The sequence below is a fragment of the Lathyrus oleraceus genome, chromosome 2 (genome assembly GCF_024323335.1).
Source record: "Lathyrus oleraceus cultivar Zhongwan6 chromosome 2, CAAS_Psat_ZW6_1.0, whole genome shotgun sequence".
Lineage (NCBI taxonomy): Eukaryota > Viridiplantae > Streptophyta > Magnoliopsida > Fabales > Fabaceae > Lathyrus > Lathyrus oleraceus.
Window position 1 is genome coordinate 98753021 of NC_066580.1, and position 17656 is coordinate 98770676.

The window sequence follows — 17656 nt, forward strand, 5'->3', positions numbered from 1 at the left end:
TTTTGATTTGTCTTTCTTGTTGTCTTTTACGCTTTATGAATCTCTTGAAGTTCTGCACCATCAGTGTCATTTCTTCATCGGAGTTAGAGTCACTCTCTTCATCATTGAGAGTTAGACTCTTCTTCTTCTTGTCTCATTCTTCATCATCAGCTAGTCTTTTTAGTTCCATCTCTTGTTCCTGTAATTTTCCAAACAAAGTTGTCATGTCCATGGTTAATAAATCCCTCAATTCAAAAATCACAGTAACTTTTGCTTGCCAATTGTGGTTTAGGCATCTAATGACTTTTACAACCAAGTCTTTATTTTAAAAAGTTTTCCAAAGAGTTCCCATGTGACTCATGATACAAGTGAATCGGTTTTGCATGTCATAAATGTTCTCTTCAAATTTAATTCTGAAAAGATTATACTCATGGGTTAATGTGTTGAACATAGACTTATTTACCTCAATAATACCTTCATGGGTAACTTAGAGGGTATTCCACATTTCTTTTGTAGTTTTGTAGTGAGAAACACGCAAAAAAAATCATCAAGTCCGAGGTAATGATGATAGTATTAACTTTCAAACTGTGTTGCACCTTTTCTTTTTCCTCATTGGTCCAATCATCTTAACTGTCTTTGTTCACTACAAAACCATTAACTTCATGTGTAGGAACAAATGGACCTTCTTTCACAACCTTCCAAATATCACGATCCATCCAATCAATGAAGATTCTCATATTCTCTTTCCATGAACCATATCTTTATCCATTAAAGGATGATGATTTGTTTAGTGAATTTCTCGAAGCCATTTCCTTCCTCTCGTGACAATTAGTCTTTAGCGAGAGTTAGGCTCTGATGTCATTTGTTGAACAAGTGACTCTAAGCACGATAGAGGTGAGAGGTGAATTGTGATATTCAAAATTTGTGATTAATTTAAAAGAGATCACACTAGGATTTATAGAGGTTCGGTCAATCTAATGGCCTACTCACCTCCTTAAGAAATACTTCTTGAGAGTTCCACTAAAATAATATCTTTGAACTTTTACCAGATTATGCCAAAGACCCTTTTTACAATCAGCTCGGAGATTTTAATAGTATGATCCCTCAAACTAATTGAAGCTTTTAACATGTTAAACTCACAAACAATGAATAGGATTTTAACCGACTAATCTCGGGAATCAAACTGAGTTTTTACCAGGATAACCTCAACAACCAAATAAGAGAAACACTTCAAGAGAATCACACTCTTGATAAAAAGTTAAACATAAGTACAACTAAAATCTCACAAGAGTATTTCACTCACAAAGGCACCAAGGAAACATTTAGTGAAAGAATAAAATAAAGAGAAGTGAGAATGAGACAAACACTATTGAAATCCAAAATTTGGTGTGAATGAAAGTGATGAGGCACCCGCTTTTTATAGTATAAAATGAGGTTCAAAGATGAAAAGAATCCATGGGCTTTTTAATGTCAATAATCGATTATGCATATCACATAATCGATTTTGTGATTCAAATATGGAAGGTTTTTAAATAGAACTATCACTAATTGATTATGAGGCGTTACAAAATAGAGAATCAACTAACCATAATGTACTTATTGATTATCTAGTGTAAAATACACTCAAAAAGGATTATTTGAGCTAGTAACCAACTAGTTACTTGCGTAAAATATTTTCTAGTGAATTTAACAAAATAAGAGGGTCCTCAAAAATATTTAGTGAGTGTGTGAAAGTTTTCTTAATAATTTATGAGTTACTCTAACACTTTTACAATACTCTAGTCATAAAGACACTGCACTACGCACACAACCGATCAGTCAAGTTTTTACACTTTTTCTCTTTCACAACTTTGAAGCTTCAAGTATTTTGCTACATTATCTTTTACATTTGCATTTTACTAGAACCTTGAATCTTCTCCCTGATGAGGAATGAGATAGCTTCAGGATGATCGTCATCATCAAATCCAGTTGGAAAGATATCACTGAGGACCAAGCATCAAGATTCTACCGAACATCAGGGTCATCATCAAAACCATCACGATCAATCAACGAAACAAAACACTGATTGTTTCACCTACAAGTGCGTGTTGTTGGGTCATGAGGAGGAGCATCAACATTCGACTAAGAGCAACACACAAGTGAGAGATACATCACATATTCACGTAAAACCTTAAGGTGATAGGTGTGTGTGTTCTCCCACATATAAATGCTCAAGGCTCCACATTTATATCAATGTGGGAATCCAACTCAGACTTGACTTTATTATTCTTAACATTCCACCTCAAGTGAGAGTCCACAATGCTCCCCCTAAAGTGGAAATTCTTTTGTCCACGTACACTTGTACTGATGTTGACACTTCTTCCTGAGCATTTCGATATAATTAAGTTGGTCCTTTTATTCAAACCAAAGGCTCATTATACCACTTGTTGAGTCATGAAGAGGAGTATCAATATTGGGCTAAGAGCAACACACAAGTGAGAGAGACACCACATATTCACTAAAAACCTTAAGGTGATAGGTGTGTGGATTTTCCTACTTATAAATAATAAGTCTCCACATTTATAATCAATGTGAGACTCCAACTCACACTTGACTTTATTATTCTTAACATGTGGGTGTGTGTGTATATAAATCACTCGAATTTTCACAAAAAAAACAATATTCATCTACATTAAATTTGATATTTAAACACATATCTAAACCCGTTTGAATCATGTTAGATGCTAACAATTCTTATGTTGGAATAGTTCATAGAGTTTTGCTGTGACTTTAAACAGAATATCTACTAGTAGTGAACAATTAAATTTGTCCTCTTAGATTAGTCAGACACAAAATTAAATAAACCATGTGAAATTATAGATTCTTTAAAATTACGCAGCTAAGAGAAATATACATAATAAAAATAAATTAGAAGGCAAATAATTCACCAAAAAAGCTCTAGGTTCCATTTGATTTCAGTTACAGTCTATGTAGAAATACATGTACTTCCATCTCATTAAAATTTTCTTGTCACAAGTCTACCTGATCGTCATCAAAGACACACTGTGCAATCGCGCATGCAAATTACACAGTTTAGAGAAGAAAAAGAATATAACAAGAAACAAAGAGTGTATTTTCTTCAACCTCCGAAACCGTAAGAGGGTTCTTTGTCTCTTAAGAGCATATACAACGTCCATAACAGTGACAGTCTTCCTCTTTGCATTCAGTGTATGTAACAGCATCACGAATCATTTTTTCTAAGAAAATATTGAGAACTCTTCTTAGATCAAACCGCTAATCCTCTTAACACCGCCTCTTCTCACCAATCTACAAATGGCTAGCTCTGTAATTCCATGGTTATTATTATCGAGAATTTTTGAAAATTTTACTCCATACCCATACACTTATCTTTGTTCCACTCTTTCTAAGTCCTTTACCACCTTTGCTCCACTCTTTGTGAAATTTTTTCAAAAACCACTTACGCTCTTGAATTTTGAATATGAAAATCTTAAGGAATATAAGGTATTTATTTATATATCATTCAGAGCGAAAAATAGAAAAACCGTTTTTCCTTTTGTAACTTCCTCTCTTTTCAATAAAGGCACACTTTGTACTTCTTTTTTCTTCTTCTTCTTGTAACTTTCTTAAGTGCCACTAACCAACTATAAAATGTCCCTTTGTTACGTGTAAACGTAATAAAATATTGACGTATAACCATGTTTTATTACTACAGAAAATATAACACAAAATTGAAAAATAAACACACTAAAAATAGTTTCCCTAAACACTGAACCTATGACATAACACTTGAAACCAGCACTACAAATCCCAGCTACGAACGAGGTTGTAACTTAGAAAATTAATTGCTCACTCTAAAATAAATAAGCTATACGCTAATAGAAACATATATAACCTAATGTACTCTCCATTATCAACCAATGGATTGGATTGCTGGACAGAATTTTGCTTGAAAAAAGCATATGCCAAATTATTAAAACACTTGGGTCTTATTTACTGCATTAACTAAATAAGTTCCTAATATTCACCAAAGAAAAATAAATATGGGGATGTGAAATTACAATACAGGTTCAAGCAGGGCATTCAGAACAGTTTCTTTTGTGGGCAATGCAGGTATTGCACCTCTCTCAGTCACGGTCAATGCACCACAAGCATTGGCAAACTTGAGAGAATCTCTCAGTTGTTCCTCTTTCTGCAAGTTTAAACCACATGATGTTTAGAAAGTTATGTACAAAGAAGAAAAAAATAATGTATATTGAATAAAAATAACCAGGAAGATATCATAGAAATAGTAAGCTAAAATTTTAAGACAGTAAAATGCAATGAAAACTTTTTAAATTGAACACTTCTTTGAGACAGAAAAACAATGCTCACGTGAAGTAATGAAAGATCTGTAGCTAATTGTGATAATATTCCGGCCACAAACGCGTCACCAGCTCCGGTTGTGTCAACTGCATCCACCTTCATTCCCTTCACTCTACCACTAAACTCCTGCAAAAAATAGATAGGACAGATGTTATTAACAGTGGATATGGGCAAGCTTAAAATCCTTCATAGCAATATGGCAGATGGAAAAGGTTTAAAATCATGGTTGTCGTCTTGTCGATAATACACTATAACTAGAAGCATAATTGTTATTAGAATTTCAAACTAATAATTTTTCACTGCATGATTTTTTTTGTTAGTAATTAGTTTCTTAAACATAGATGTCAAACAATGCAGATTGATTAATAACAAAGATAATTACTTTTGCTTAATTGAGGCCGGAAGGAGTAGGGTTTTTGGAAGGCATACCTTGGTGTAATATCTGCAGCCTTCTGAACCTTCAGTAACAAGCAGTAGCTTGAGGTTTGGATGGAAAAGTTTTCGTACAACGGCGTCATCGTATGGATTTTCACCATTTGTAAGAAATGAAATCTCTTCTTCACTTATCTGAAAATACAATTATCAGATTGGTTTTGTTAGAGAAGGTACTGACATAACCCTGTAATTTGTATTCTAAACAATGGAACGGAACAAGAAAATGGAAACTAAAGAATAAAAGAACCTTGATGATATCTGCAGTCTCCCATATACTCAGAATCCCTTCTCTAGCACTATCTGCAGAAGGCCATAAAGGAAGCCGCAGGTTAGGGTCATAAGACAAAAATACGCCGGCATCTTTTGCTGCCTTTGCAGCAGCTATATGTGCCGATTTGCATGGTTCTGTTATAAGACTGATCGACCCGTAATGAAAGATCTTGGCCTGCCAGAAATAAGTAACAGAAGAATTTTACAACAATAATATATGAATTAGGTAGAGTTAAAGTGGAAAACGTTGGAAGAACATAGACTCGACCAATGTTTTGAAGTTTTAATTTTCACCTTTCTGATTAAGTCCAAGTCTAGTTCATCTTCTTGGAGCAGCATATCAGCACTGGGATTACGATAAAACATGAACTCTCGCTCTCCGTCACTCCTCAGTGTAACAAATGCTAAGGCAGTACGTGCACCAGGGTCAAAACGCATCCCTTGGTTGTTTACGTTATTTTCCTTGAGTATATCAGCAAGCATATATCCAAATTCATCCTCACCAACCTGTTTATGTTGAAAATGAGTTTGGAAGAGAACTTTAAGATTTCTGATTCATGAAACTAAAATACAGTAATGCCAAACAACAAAAATTACTTACTTAGGGACACCGTCGAAGATTGGTTGTAACCAAAACCAAATATTTACTTACGATTAAATAACACAAAATATCAAGTAATTCTTGTCAAGTAGAGATACTCGCCAAATCAGCAAGTAACCGTGTAAAAAACCAAATATAGTATATAACAATTTAAGATACAATTTTGGGATCCTTAAATGAGCCAAAACAAAGGGGCGAGTTGCTAGATGCAGTTAAACATTGATAAAGTTGATAAATTTGGATTATTATAAATGGTCACAATAACGGATCTCTTCTTGTCATATGATTATTGAAGAAATTAAATTTCAGCTTCACAAACAAACAAGTATCTTTATACTTTTCTGATCTCTAGAACAAACTTAGTGCCTGCGAGTTCAGTCGCGGATATCTAAGGAGATAATTTTCTAGGTTCACATGCATTTTTATATATTACTACAATTTGATAAGATGGAACTGCCAAAAGTGACAGAAACTATGTTCGCATACCAGATACAGGATTCCTTAACAAAAGTCAGCAAGTATAATGAGTGTCCCTTGTTAGTGGGGTACTCGGCTTTGTAAGGCGATACATAACTTTGGGTTGATTTTCAGGTTTCTACAAAACCTACTAATCTTGTTTGAGATAGTGAACATTTTGATGGAACATTTTCATAGATATAAGCAAGAAGTGTCAAACCACAATTTTTGGTGTGTTCCATTACTTTCTTTCAGATATCTTTCTGTGTGTCCTCATCTTTAATCACTGGAATATTCAATTTTCCCGATTAGATTAACATGTCAACGAATTAGTCACTTAAATTGTCTCATTAGATGATAAATTAAACATTTTGCTAGCACGAGCACCAAGTGGCTGCCTAAGTAGTGTTTCCATGCAGACGCTTGGGTGGTGTTGAGAGTTCAAAATTCACTCTTAAGGGACTTAACGAGTCATGTTGAAATCCATTAGTCGTGTCTATTTCTAGGAGAGGCTGACATGGTGACACATTTCATTATTGAGGGACTATAATGATGAATTGACGACAAACCTTTCAATGACTAATCTAACATCCCATATATCTCTCATGGACAAACCAGATGGGGTTAACATTGGATAATTCTTGTATTCTTTTTCACAAAAACTATTTTTGAAAACAAATATCATGGCATTAACAAGGCAAGCCCCTTCCTTAGGGAAATTTGTTTACTGGAATACGAGATAAGGGGACGATTTCCTGTCAAGCAAAGTCAATATTGGTTGTATATCTAAGTTGCACATTAATGAACCTTGAGAAGTATCTATACAATACCTTTCCAATAAAAGCCGATGAACCACCTAACCGAGCTATGCCTACAGCAACATTAGCAGGAGCTCCCCCTGGAGCCTTTTTAAACGCAGGTGCATCAGCCAAAGAAAGACCACTAACAGTTGGGACAAAATCAATAAGCATTTCGCCGAAACAAACAACTAGAGGCAATTCCTTTGTTTCAGATCTCCCATCACCAGGTATTGCCTTTGCCTTTCCTACAACAAAGAACAGTTGAGAAATAAATAAATAAAAAAGAGGTTCACAATTTGATATCTCCAGAAGTGAAACTAAATAAACAAGCAATAGAGTCCTTTAAATCAAAAACTCGATTTCACATCTTATGCACCCCTTTCAAGAACCAACAAGCTCACGCACTTCATTCAGCTTAATGAAGTGCCTGAGCTTGTAATTCAAGTGGTTCTGGCACTGCTCTCCCTGAAGGCTTATACTAGTCCTAAGTCCTAACATTTTCTAATGCCAAATTATCAACTTGCTTAAGCTTTGAATTTCAATATGCCAGAATACCAATTCAACTCACCCAATGGTTTACAGTTTCAGAAAATAAAAAACATGCGAGTGATGCATGCAACAACTACAATAATACAACCTGATTTCTCCAAATTTTTATGATTCCAATCAAAATAAACACTCAGAACAACAAAAAAGGAAAGTTGATATAAAAAATCCAGAATTGATTTACCTTTAGCATTCAATCGAACATTTGGAGGGCAAAGAGGGGAAGGAAACGGCGAAGCTTTAACAATGGGGTGGCTGAACTTGACTGAACCTAGTGGATTAGAAGCGACACTTGTTAAGCAGAAAGAAGCACAGTGAAGAGCCATGGAACAAGGAAAATCACTTCACAGTACACAGACTCCGAACAGTGTTGAATGTTGAGGGAAATTGAGAGTTGATTTTTCTTGAAATGGTGTTTGTTGTGTTGTTTGTTGCTAGTTTCTTTCTCTGCTCCCAAATAAAGCAACATAGGACAATGTTATGCTAAAATAAACCGAGTTTAACTGAAATGATATAACAATGATTAAAAACAATAACAGTAACAAAGATGGTTAATAAAGTTTGCTAATTTACAATTTACTCATTCATAAATTAAAAAATGAGTAAGTGTAAATTTTTTTTTTTAATTTACTAATTTGCACCTACTTATATTTTAATTGGTCCATATTAATTTTTCTTAATATTAAAATGCAAATAACATATTAAAGGTGTTCAAAAGATGAAATATATCACATATTAGAATTTAACTACATATTAATTTTTTTTAATCACATATAAATTATTATTTATGAATATATTTGATGCATGTGTAAAACTTTTTTTAATAGTAATAATGTATGGCAATTAATCTCTTCTATGTAATCCAAACCTTACTCAAATTAGACCAAAGCAATTTTATAAACTCAAAACTTAATCCTAATTTGATAAAATGTCCGGTAAGAACAAGATATAACATAGACAAGGACAAGATTCACTTGGTCAAAATAAATACATAAATATTTAAAATATGTTATCACTATGAAAAATTTAAATATTTATCATATTTATCACTAATTTTGATAAAAATGAATCGGGTTATAAGTATTTTTTAAGTTATAATTATAAAAAATTAAAATAGAAAAATAGAAAATAATTGATAATATTATGTTATAAAGTTAAAATACACAATTGACAAGAAAATCAATGACTCGTCCCCCTTGTTTCACATCTTGGTGCATTAGTTTGTCTTCGAGGTCTCCCACGGTTTTTCTGAGGTGTTTGGGGTCTTTAAGTGTTGTCATGATGCAATGGTGGTTGGTGTGAATATCTTGCGGAAGGTTCAGCGGTATTTGACAAATTTGCCATCATTTCTCCCCAATAGTTTGGGGGTTGCCGCCAACGGCGGTGTCGTATTTGAGTTTGATGCTCAGATTGTCATAGTTGGGTCGTTGTGGTTGGGTTGTGAGTGGACGGTATGGTTGTCTGAATTGGCACATTGAATCGTTTTAAAAATAAAGCAACGGTTCATGTGGTGTAAGAAAGTCAAACAATGGTTGGATGATGTGGTGGTGAGATGTTTGGGTTTCATTGGTAGGGGTTATGGTGGGATGAGGTGGAATCGTATGAATTATCGGGGCTATAGACAGTTGTGGTGATTGCGTATGATTGTTGGTGGTATGAGTTTGGTTCTTGGTTTTATGTTTGGGTGTGTGGCATGTATTAGTTACGAGGTTGGGTGTTTGGTAGTTGGGTGTATATGGTATGATGATAGTGTGAGGTTAGTCATTGGATTTGGGTGGATTGACATTATTCTTGGGTTTGGTAATGGTGTGGGGTTAGTTGTTGGGCATGGATTTGTTGTTGGGCGTATGATGACGAAGTTCGTTGATGTGGATCAATCAAATACCTAGGCTCAAACACAAACTGTGACGTTGTAACCGACCTAAACCAAGCCATATAATGTTAAGTTGGTCTAGCACCATGTATGATTGGTTTCGTTTAAGATGTGTTGCCGTTGATTGCTCCAATGACGACACATCTCTTTAGCGAAGTCTCTCTAATCGGAATAATCCCATTGGACATCGACTCTTTGTTGATGCCAATCTCCCAAACACGTCGGAGGTTCTGGAATTTGTTGTTGCATGTCGAACTGCAGTTTCACACGATCACTCTGGTGCATCTCCACAGTAATGAACCTGATGATTGGTGTTTTTGTTGTCCAAACTACAACATCATTGTGGTTAACCTGATGGTCAAGACCCAAATACGGTTTCCAGATAAATTGTATAAGAAATTACCTGATGGTCAAAAGTAGAGTTGTTTAGTAGTAATACATCGCCTGGTCCAATGTGATCTAAAAGATTGTGATAGCCTATTACAACGTGTTTGGGACACCTGTTGTAGTTCATCTCCAGAACTGGCCGCCTAGAACGAAAAGATTGAAAATATATTAGTTACAGTCACTTGTAGTATAAAGTCTAACAAATTCGCAGATTTAAGATAAATTTACTTAGTTGCGTAGGCTAATGTGAATGGTTTCTCGTTGACCAGGACGGGTGACGACATTCTGGACCAACCCCATGCTTGTAGCAAATAGGCGCAAGAATAAAACGCACAAGTATTATTTTTTGTATTTTTACACAACAAACTATATAAATTAGACAAATCAGTTGAACCCCAACTATATGTGCCTACTTTATTTATGTTTTATAACAACGGAAAATACATAATATTTACTGTATTGCCAGTACTTTCAGGAAATAAAAAATTACCAAATAGAATCGTAATATAACAATGAGCTTTAATTATATTTTCATACTCATTCGATTCTTCGTTTAATGTTATACTTGAATAGTGTTGTTTAAGATATTTTTTAATATTTTTAAGTATCTGTTGATGACAAAGTGGGTAGGTTAAGTGTATGTTGCAGACAAGGTAGATAGCTTGAGTGTCTTTGATGGGAATGCTGAGAAATATATCAATATTTATAGATGGGAATGACGCATTCACGTGATGCTTTTTTGCATTTGATTTTTAAAGCATGTGTCATTGGGTATGAAGCATATGTTGTCTTTTTAAAGCATGCGTAATTGGGTATGGCGCCTTCTAGAGCAGAGAATCATGCAGGAAATCATGTAGGGAATCATACAGGAATTGTGGCAGAGATTCCTTATAGGTTGTGTTATAGGATCATTCATGCAAGATTCCTTGTAGTCTGAACCATAGACTCATGCATGCAAAGGTAGAAGCCATTGCAAATGGCGCCTTGGTTAAAACAATAGAGCATGTGTCTTACCCTATGGCACATACCTTGATTTTTTGAAACCAATCCTTATCCATATTTTACTGCATACTAAAACAACTGAGACGCGACTCACACTCTATTGTCACAACCAGTACACGATAATACATTGCATCTTACAAAAATGGCTTCATCGCCACAATACATGAACTATGCTCATACCGATGGTGAAATATTTGAATGTGAGTTATCTAGTTTTAATTTTCTTAACACATAAGTTACTCGATTTACAATAAATAGACGATCAAAATTTTCATATTTGAAACAAAGAATAGAAAAAAAAATTGCAGTATAGTCAGGTGGGATAAATCATCTACAAAAATCCAGTGTTTTTTGCAGACAACTGAGTTAAGTTTTATCAACTGAAGATTCAAGATGATGACGATGTTCATAATATGTTTCTCACTCATGAACATTATAGGTTCAACAATATTGAGTTATATATTTTACAACAAAAAAATCAGTTGTCTCAGTTTGTTGATATGTCGCAAGTGTTTTGTGAAACTGATGACGATGAACAAGTTGAAGTCGATGTTGTTGACGACGAAGAAGAAGAAGACGAGATATTGGTTGATGAAATGGTGAACAATGAAACTGTCGACCACCAGCAAGAGCCATTACTAGCTAGTCATGTATATTGTCCACCTTAACACGTGACAAGCTTGAATTTGGATGTAGATGAGCCTTCGTCAGATATATTTCACAATCCTTATGTGAAAACTCAAGGATCATTAAAAGAAAGAGACAAATTTCGCACAAAAGAAGCATGTGTTGGAGACATTAAAAAGTATCACATGGAATTATCAGTTGATTATAGGGTTGATCGAACTAATGTGACGAGGCATAATATTTTTTGTAGTAATGAGCTTTGCATGTTCCGGTTGTCAGCATCTTACCGGAAGAGGAGTGATTCTTGGGAGATAGGCTATATGGGTCTAGATCACACTTGCATAATCACCAACCCGATGCAGGACAAACGCAAATTCAGATCTCAGTTAATGTGTGATGAAATTTTATCTGTTATTAGCGACAATTTTTTATTAAAGGTGAGTACAATAATCTCGCATATCATTGCACAATACAATTAGACTCCATCATACAGAAATGCATGGGTATCTAGGACTAAGGCAGTTGAAACAGTGGTCAGAAATTGGGAGGAGTCGTACAAAGAACTTCCAAAATACTTGGTGGCACTAAAGCATTATGCTATAAGGACTATTGTCAATTTGGAAATCTTGTCGCCATATAACCTAGACGGGACTTGTGTGAGTGGAAATGGCATATTCCACCGACTTTTCTGGGCGTATGAACCATGCATCAAAGGTTTTTGCTTTAGGTAAACTTATTATACAAATTGGTGGAACATGGTTGTACGGGAAATAGAAAGGAACACTACTCATGGCAGTGGCACATGATGGCAACAAGAACATTTTTCAAAACGCCTTTGCACTTGTTGAAGGGGAGACTGTTGATGGATGGAGTTTTTTCCTAAAAAATCTTTGGTTACACGTTACTCCTCAGCCTAAATTATGTTTGATCTCAGACAGACATCCATCAATTGTGAGTGCCTATAAAAACATTGATAATGGCTGGAAGGATCCTCCTTCGATGCATGTCTACTGCATTCGACATATCGCTCAAAATTTCATGCGGGAGATCAAAGACAAGACGTTGCGGAAGAAGGTTGTCAATGCAGAGTATGGATTAACAAAACCTTCCTTCAAAGACTACCACGAAGACATCAAATTGACAAATGCATACGCAGTAAGGTGGATCGACAATATTCCATTGGAGAAGTGGACTAGGGCATACGACAACGGTCAACGATGGGGCCACATGACAACAAATCTCGTATAATCAATGAACTCTGTTTTCAAAGGCATCCGAAACCTGCCAATAATCGCTTTAGTGCGAGCAACCTATTTTAGGCTAGGGGCGATGTTTGAGATCAGACATTCCAAATGGAGTTCAGTGTTACAAGCAGGACAACTGTTCAGTGATGCTTCAATGAAATTCATTAAGGAGGAAGCTGCAAAATCTAACACATATGTGATCATAGTGTTTTACCGTACTAAAGGTTAGTTCAGTATTGCTGAGTCAATGGATCACAATGAAGGGAGGCAGAGGGGAAACTATCGAGTGGAACTAGATAGAGGTTGGTGCGATTGCAAAAATTTCCAAGCCTTTCGTATGCCCTGCTCCCATATCATAGTGACATGTTCGAAGGTTCGACATGATCCTTCTAACTGACTATCCGCCGTTTACAAAGTCATAAACATATGCAATGTTTACAACATTAGATTTTCAATGGTAGCAAAAGAGGATTATTGGCCTGCATATCAAGGGGACATACTCTGGCACAATGAAATAATGCGAAGAAAGAAAAAGGGCCGCACAAACAACACCCGTATTCAAACCGAAATGGATACGGCGAACAAAATGGTGAGATTATGTAGTTAATGTCGCCATCCCAGACATAATCGTACAAACTGTCCCAGTGTTGGAACCCTTATTCAAGGTGTTTCAATCCCATACCTCTCGAGGTAGTATTTACTAAATCTCTGTCCAATGGTTTAGTAAATGTATCAAGCAAATTATAGCTCGATCATATATATGTGAATGAAATGATTACATCCTTAATCAAATTTCTCACAAAAGAATGTCTAAGTTCTACTTTCCTAGACTTTCTATTATACACTTTTTGTATGCTCTTGGTAAAAAGGCTTGACTACCGCAATGTATCAACACCTTTGAAACGTTATCTTTAGCTAATGGAACTTCCAACATAAGGTTCCTCAACTATTCACCTTCTTCACTAGTGGAAGCAGGAGCCTCAAACTCTGATTTTATGGTTGAGAGAGTGATCCACATTTGTTTCTTGCTCTTCCAAGAAATTTCACCCCTGGCTAGTGTAAATATCCACCAAAATGCAGATTTATGATATTCAACACTCGATATCCAACTCACATAAGTATATCCTTCTAATATGGTAAGAGATCTACCATAATGGAGATCAAGATTTTTGGTTTCCATAAGATAGCCGAAAATCCTAATTATGGCCTTCTAGTGCTCACCATTTGGATTTATAGTACATTACATGCACTTACATATTCCAATTGAGCCACAACTCTTCCATCATTTTTTTGAAGTTTGACACTAGGATTAAATGGAATGGTCACTTTCTTAAAGCATAAATATTTGAACTTATCAAATATTTTCTCAATATAGCATGTTTATCTAAGTTCATAACACCCACTATTTTGTTTACTTTGATCCCCAAAAGTGTGTCAATTAGTCCAAGATCATTCATCTTGAGTGTGGAAGCTAGATACCTCTTTGTTTCTAAAATTCCATTCATCTCATTGCTAATGACCAATATGTGATTAACATAGAGACAAAGGGATATCACAATATTCTCATACAACTTTGTGTACAAACTCTTGTTACAAGAATTATATGAAGAAGGTTTTTAGGTAATCATGCATGATTATGTCATAAGGTTTTTAGATGAAGTGAGAGATGAAATTATGAGCAGTTTAAAGTAATATATTATGAATTGCAATGAGTATCTTAGTTACGTTCACTTGTCTCAAATCTTCACTTGAATTTCTAAGTTCAACCTTATTGATCAACTATATCATTGATGTGTATGACACTTTTGAACATTTTCTTCTTTGATAATCTTTGTCTTCATCAAAATTGGACTATATATAAGATATATTCTTTACAATCTTTCCCTTTTGGTGATGAAAAACTCTTTGACTTTATGTTTTGATAATGATTGAAAAGTCCCCCCCTAAGTTATATGTCTCCCCTTAATTGGTGACTCTTACAATGATATAGTCAAACTTTTGAGTTCATTGTTTCAGTGCTTGTTTTAATCCATACAAGGATTTGTCAAACTTGCACACCTTTTTTCATTACAACATAACCTTCTAGCTGCTCCATGTAAATCTCCTTATCGAGATCCCTATTTAAGAATGTTATTTTGACATCCATTTAACCAACTATAAGGTCATGCAAAAAAGCTAATGCAAACGATACTCTAATTTTCGTTGTGCTTGCTACTAGTGCATATGTGTCAAAAATGATAAACACCTTCTTTTTATTTAAATAACCATATTTCTTAACGGATGCGTCAGTTGAACTGGCGCATCCAATAAAGTTATAGAGGAGGCGTCATTATCCTTGGCGCATGCTTCCAATGGTAGGCAACCTAGGCGTCACATGCACTAGTGCATGCATACACTACATAGTGTATGCGCCAATGCATGTGGCGCATGCACCTATAATTTCTTTTAAAATTTAAATGTTAATTTTAAAATTTTTAAAAAAATACTGAAAGTAAAAATTATATATATAAAAATAAAAAATTACATGGAATTAACAAGAAATTCAATGACCCGCCCGATTGAAACACCCTTATTTTCCACATCCAGGTGCGTTAGTCTGTATTCGAGGTCTGCCACGATACTCCTGAGGTGTTTGGGGTCTTTGAATGCTGAAATGATCCAATAGTGGCTGGTGTGAAGGTTTGGTGAAATGTTCAACGGTATTTGATAGATGTGTCATCATTTGTTCCAAATAGTTGGGGGGGGGGGGTTCTCGCCAACTACGCTTCCGTAATTGAATTCGGTGTCCATGTTCTCGTAGTTGGTTCGTTGTGGTTGGGTGAATTGCGGACGATATGGTTCCCAAATTGGGACATTGAATCGGCTTGGAAACGAATCAATGGTTCCTGGGGTGTACTATAGTCAAACAATGATTGAGAGTTATGGCGATAAGATGTTTGGGTGGTCATTGGTGGAGGGCTACGATGGCATGAATTGTATGAATCATCTGGGCTATAGACTATTGTGGTGGTTGCGTATGGTTGTTGGTGGGGAGGGTTTGGTTTTTGGTTTTGAGGTTGGGTGCGTGGCATGAATGGGTTGCGAGGTTGGGTGTTTGGTTGTTGGGTGTATATGGTAGGTTGATGGTGTTAGGTTAGTCGTTGGGTTTGAGTGGTTTGACATTGTTCTTAGACGAAGACTTGTTGTTGGGCGTATGATGACGAAGCTAGTTGGCATTGAGCAATCAAATACCTTGGCTCAGACACAAATTGTGGCGTTATAATCGACCTAAACCATGCCATATACTATTGAGTTGGTCTAACACCATGTATGACTGATTCGTTTAAGATGTGTTGTCGTCGATTCCTCTAATGACGACACATCTCTTTTGCGAAGTCTCTCCAGTCAGAATAATCCCATTGGACATTGACTCCTTTTTGATTCCAATCTCCCAAACACGTCGGAGGTTCTGGTTTGTTGCTGCATGCCGAGCTGCAGCTTTACCCGGTCACTCTGGTGCTTCTCCATAGTAGTGAACTAAATAATTATTGTTTTTGTTGTCCAAACTGCAGCATCATGACAAGTATTTTCTTCATTGATCAGTCACAAGTGTTTTTTATATATTACCACAACAAGTACACATGTCCCAGTTCATTGAGGTACAAGAGTTTATAGAACTAAAAAATTTCACATGGAACTATCAACTGATTACAGAGTTGATAGAACTAATGCAATGAGGTACAAGATTTATTATCGAAATGAGCACTGCCTTTTCAAGTTGTCAGCTTCATACCAGAAGATGAGTGATTCTTGGGAGATTGGATCCATGGGTCCAGTTCACACATGCATGCTCACGAACCCAATGCAAGACCATCCGAAACTTAGCTCTCAGTTAATATGCGATAAAATTTTGTCCGTCATTAGCGACAATCCGTCGTTAAAGGTGAGTACAATAATCTCACATATTGTAGCACAATATAACTATACTCCATCATACAAGAAGACTTGGATAGTTAGGACAAAGACGGTTGATAAAGTGTATGGAAATTGGGAGGAGTCTTACAAAGAACTTCCAAAATACTTGGTGGCTCTTAAAATGTATGCTCCAGGGACTATTGTCAAATTGGAAACGTTATCGACGTATACCCCAGACGAGACTTGTGCTATTGGAAATGGAATATTCCACAGTTTCTTATGGACGTATCAACCATGCATCAAAGGTTTTGCTTTCTGTAAACCTATTATACAAATTGATGGTATATGGTTGTACGAGAAATATAAAGGAACGTTACTGATGGCAGTGGCACAAAATGGCAACAACAACATTTTTCCAATCGCCTTTTCCCTAGTTGAAGGGGAGACTGTTGAGGGATGGAGTTTTTTCCTAAGAAATCTCTAATTGCACGTTGCTCCTAAACCTAACTTATGTTTGATCTCTGACTGACATAAGAAATCAATGATCTCAAAAACATTGATAATGTCTGGCAGGATCCTCCGTCGACGCATGTCTTTTACATTAGACATATCGCTCAAAATTTTATGCGGGAGATCAAAGACAAAATGTTGCGGAAGAAGGTTGTCAATGCAAGTTATGCATTAACAGAACCTTCTTTCAAACACTATTGCGAAGACATCAGATTGTCAAATGCAGATGCAGTACGGTGGATCGACAATATTCCATTGGAGAAGTGGACTAGGGCATACGACAACGGTCAACGTTGGGGCCACATGACAATAAATCTTATGGAATTAATGAACTCTGTCTTCAAAGGCATCCGAAACCTACCTATAACCGCTTTAGTGCAGACAACGTATTTTAGGCTAGGGGCGCTGTTTGAGACCAGATGTTCCAAATGGAGTTCAATGTTGCAATCTAGACAGTTGTTCAATGATGCTTCAATGAAATTCATTAGACACAAAGCTGCCAAAGCAAACACACACGTGGTCACGGTGTTTGACCTTACTAAAGGTTGGTACAGTGTTGCTGAGTCCATGGATCACAATGAAGGCATGCCGATGGGACAATACAGAGTGTAACTAGATAGAGGTTGGTGCGACTGCGAAAAGTTCCAAGCCTTTCGTACGCCCTGCTCCC

The 17656-nt window shown here is 35.9% G+C and overlaps 1 protein-coding gene across 1 annotated transcript; it reads right to left on the reverse strand.

Moving 5' to 3' along the window:
- Positions 1-3867: 3867 nt before the first annotated feature.
- LOC127118305 (probable fructokinase-6, chloroplastic) lies at positions 3868-7939 on the reverse strand. Its single transcript, XM_051048484.1, has 7 exons — positions 7634-7939; positions 6934-7148; positions 5341-5553; positions 5024-5221; positions 4771-4908; positions 4351-4467; positions 3868-4168 (listed from the first exon to the last, which is right to left on the reverse strand). The coding sequence occupies exons 1-7, from the start codon at positions 7773-7775 to the stop codon at positions 4034-4036; spliced, it is 1158 nt and encodes a 385-aa protein (XP_050904441.1). The 5' UTR covers positions 7776-7939; the 3' UTR covers positions 3868-4033.
- Positions 7940-17656: the final 9717 nt, after the last annotated feature.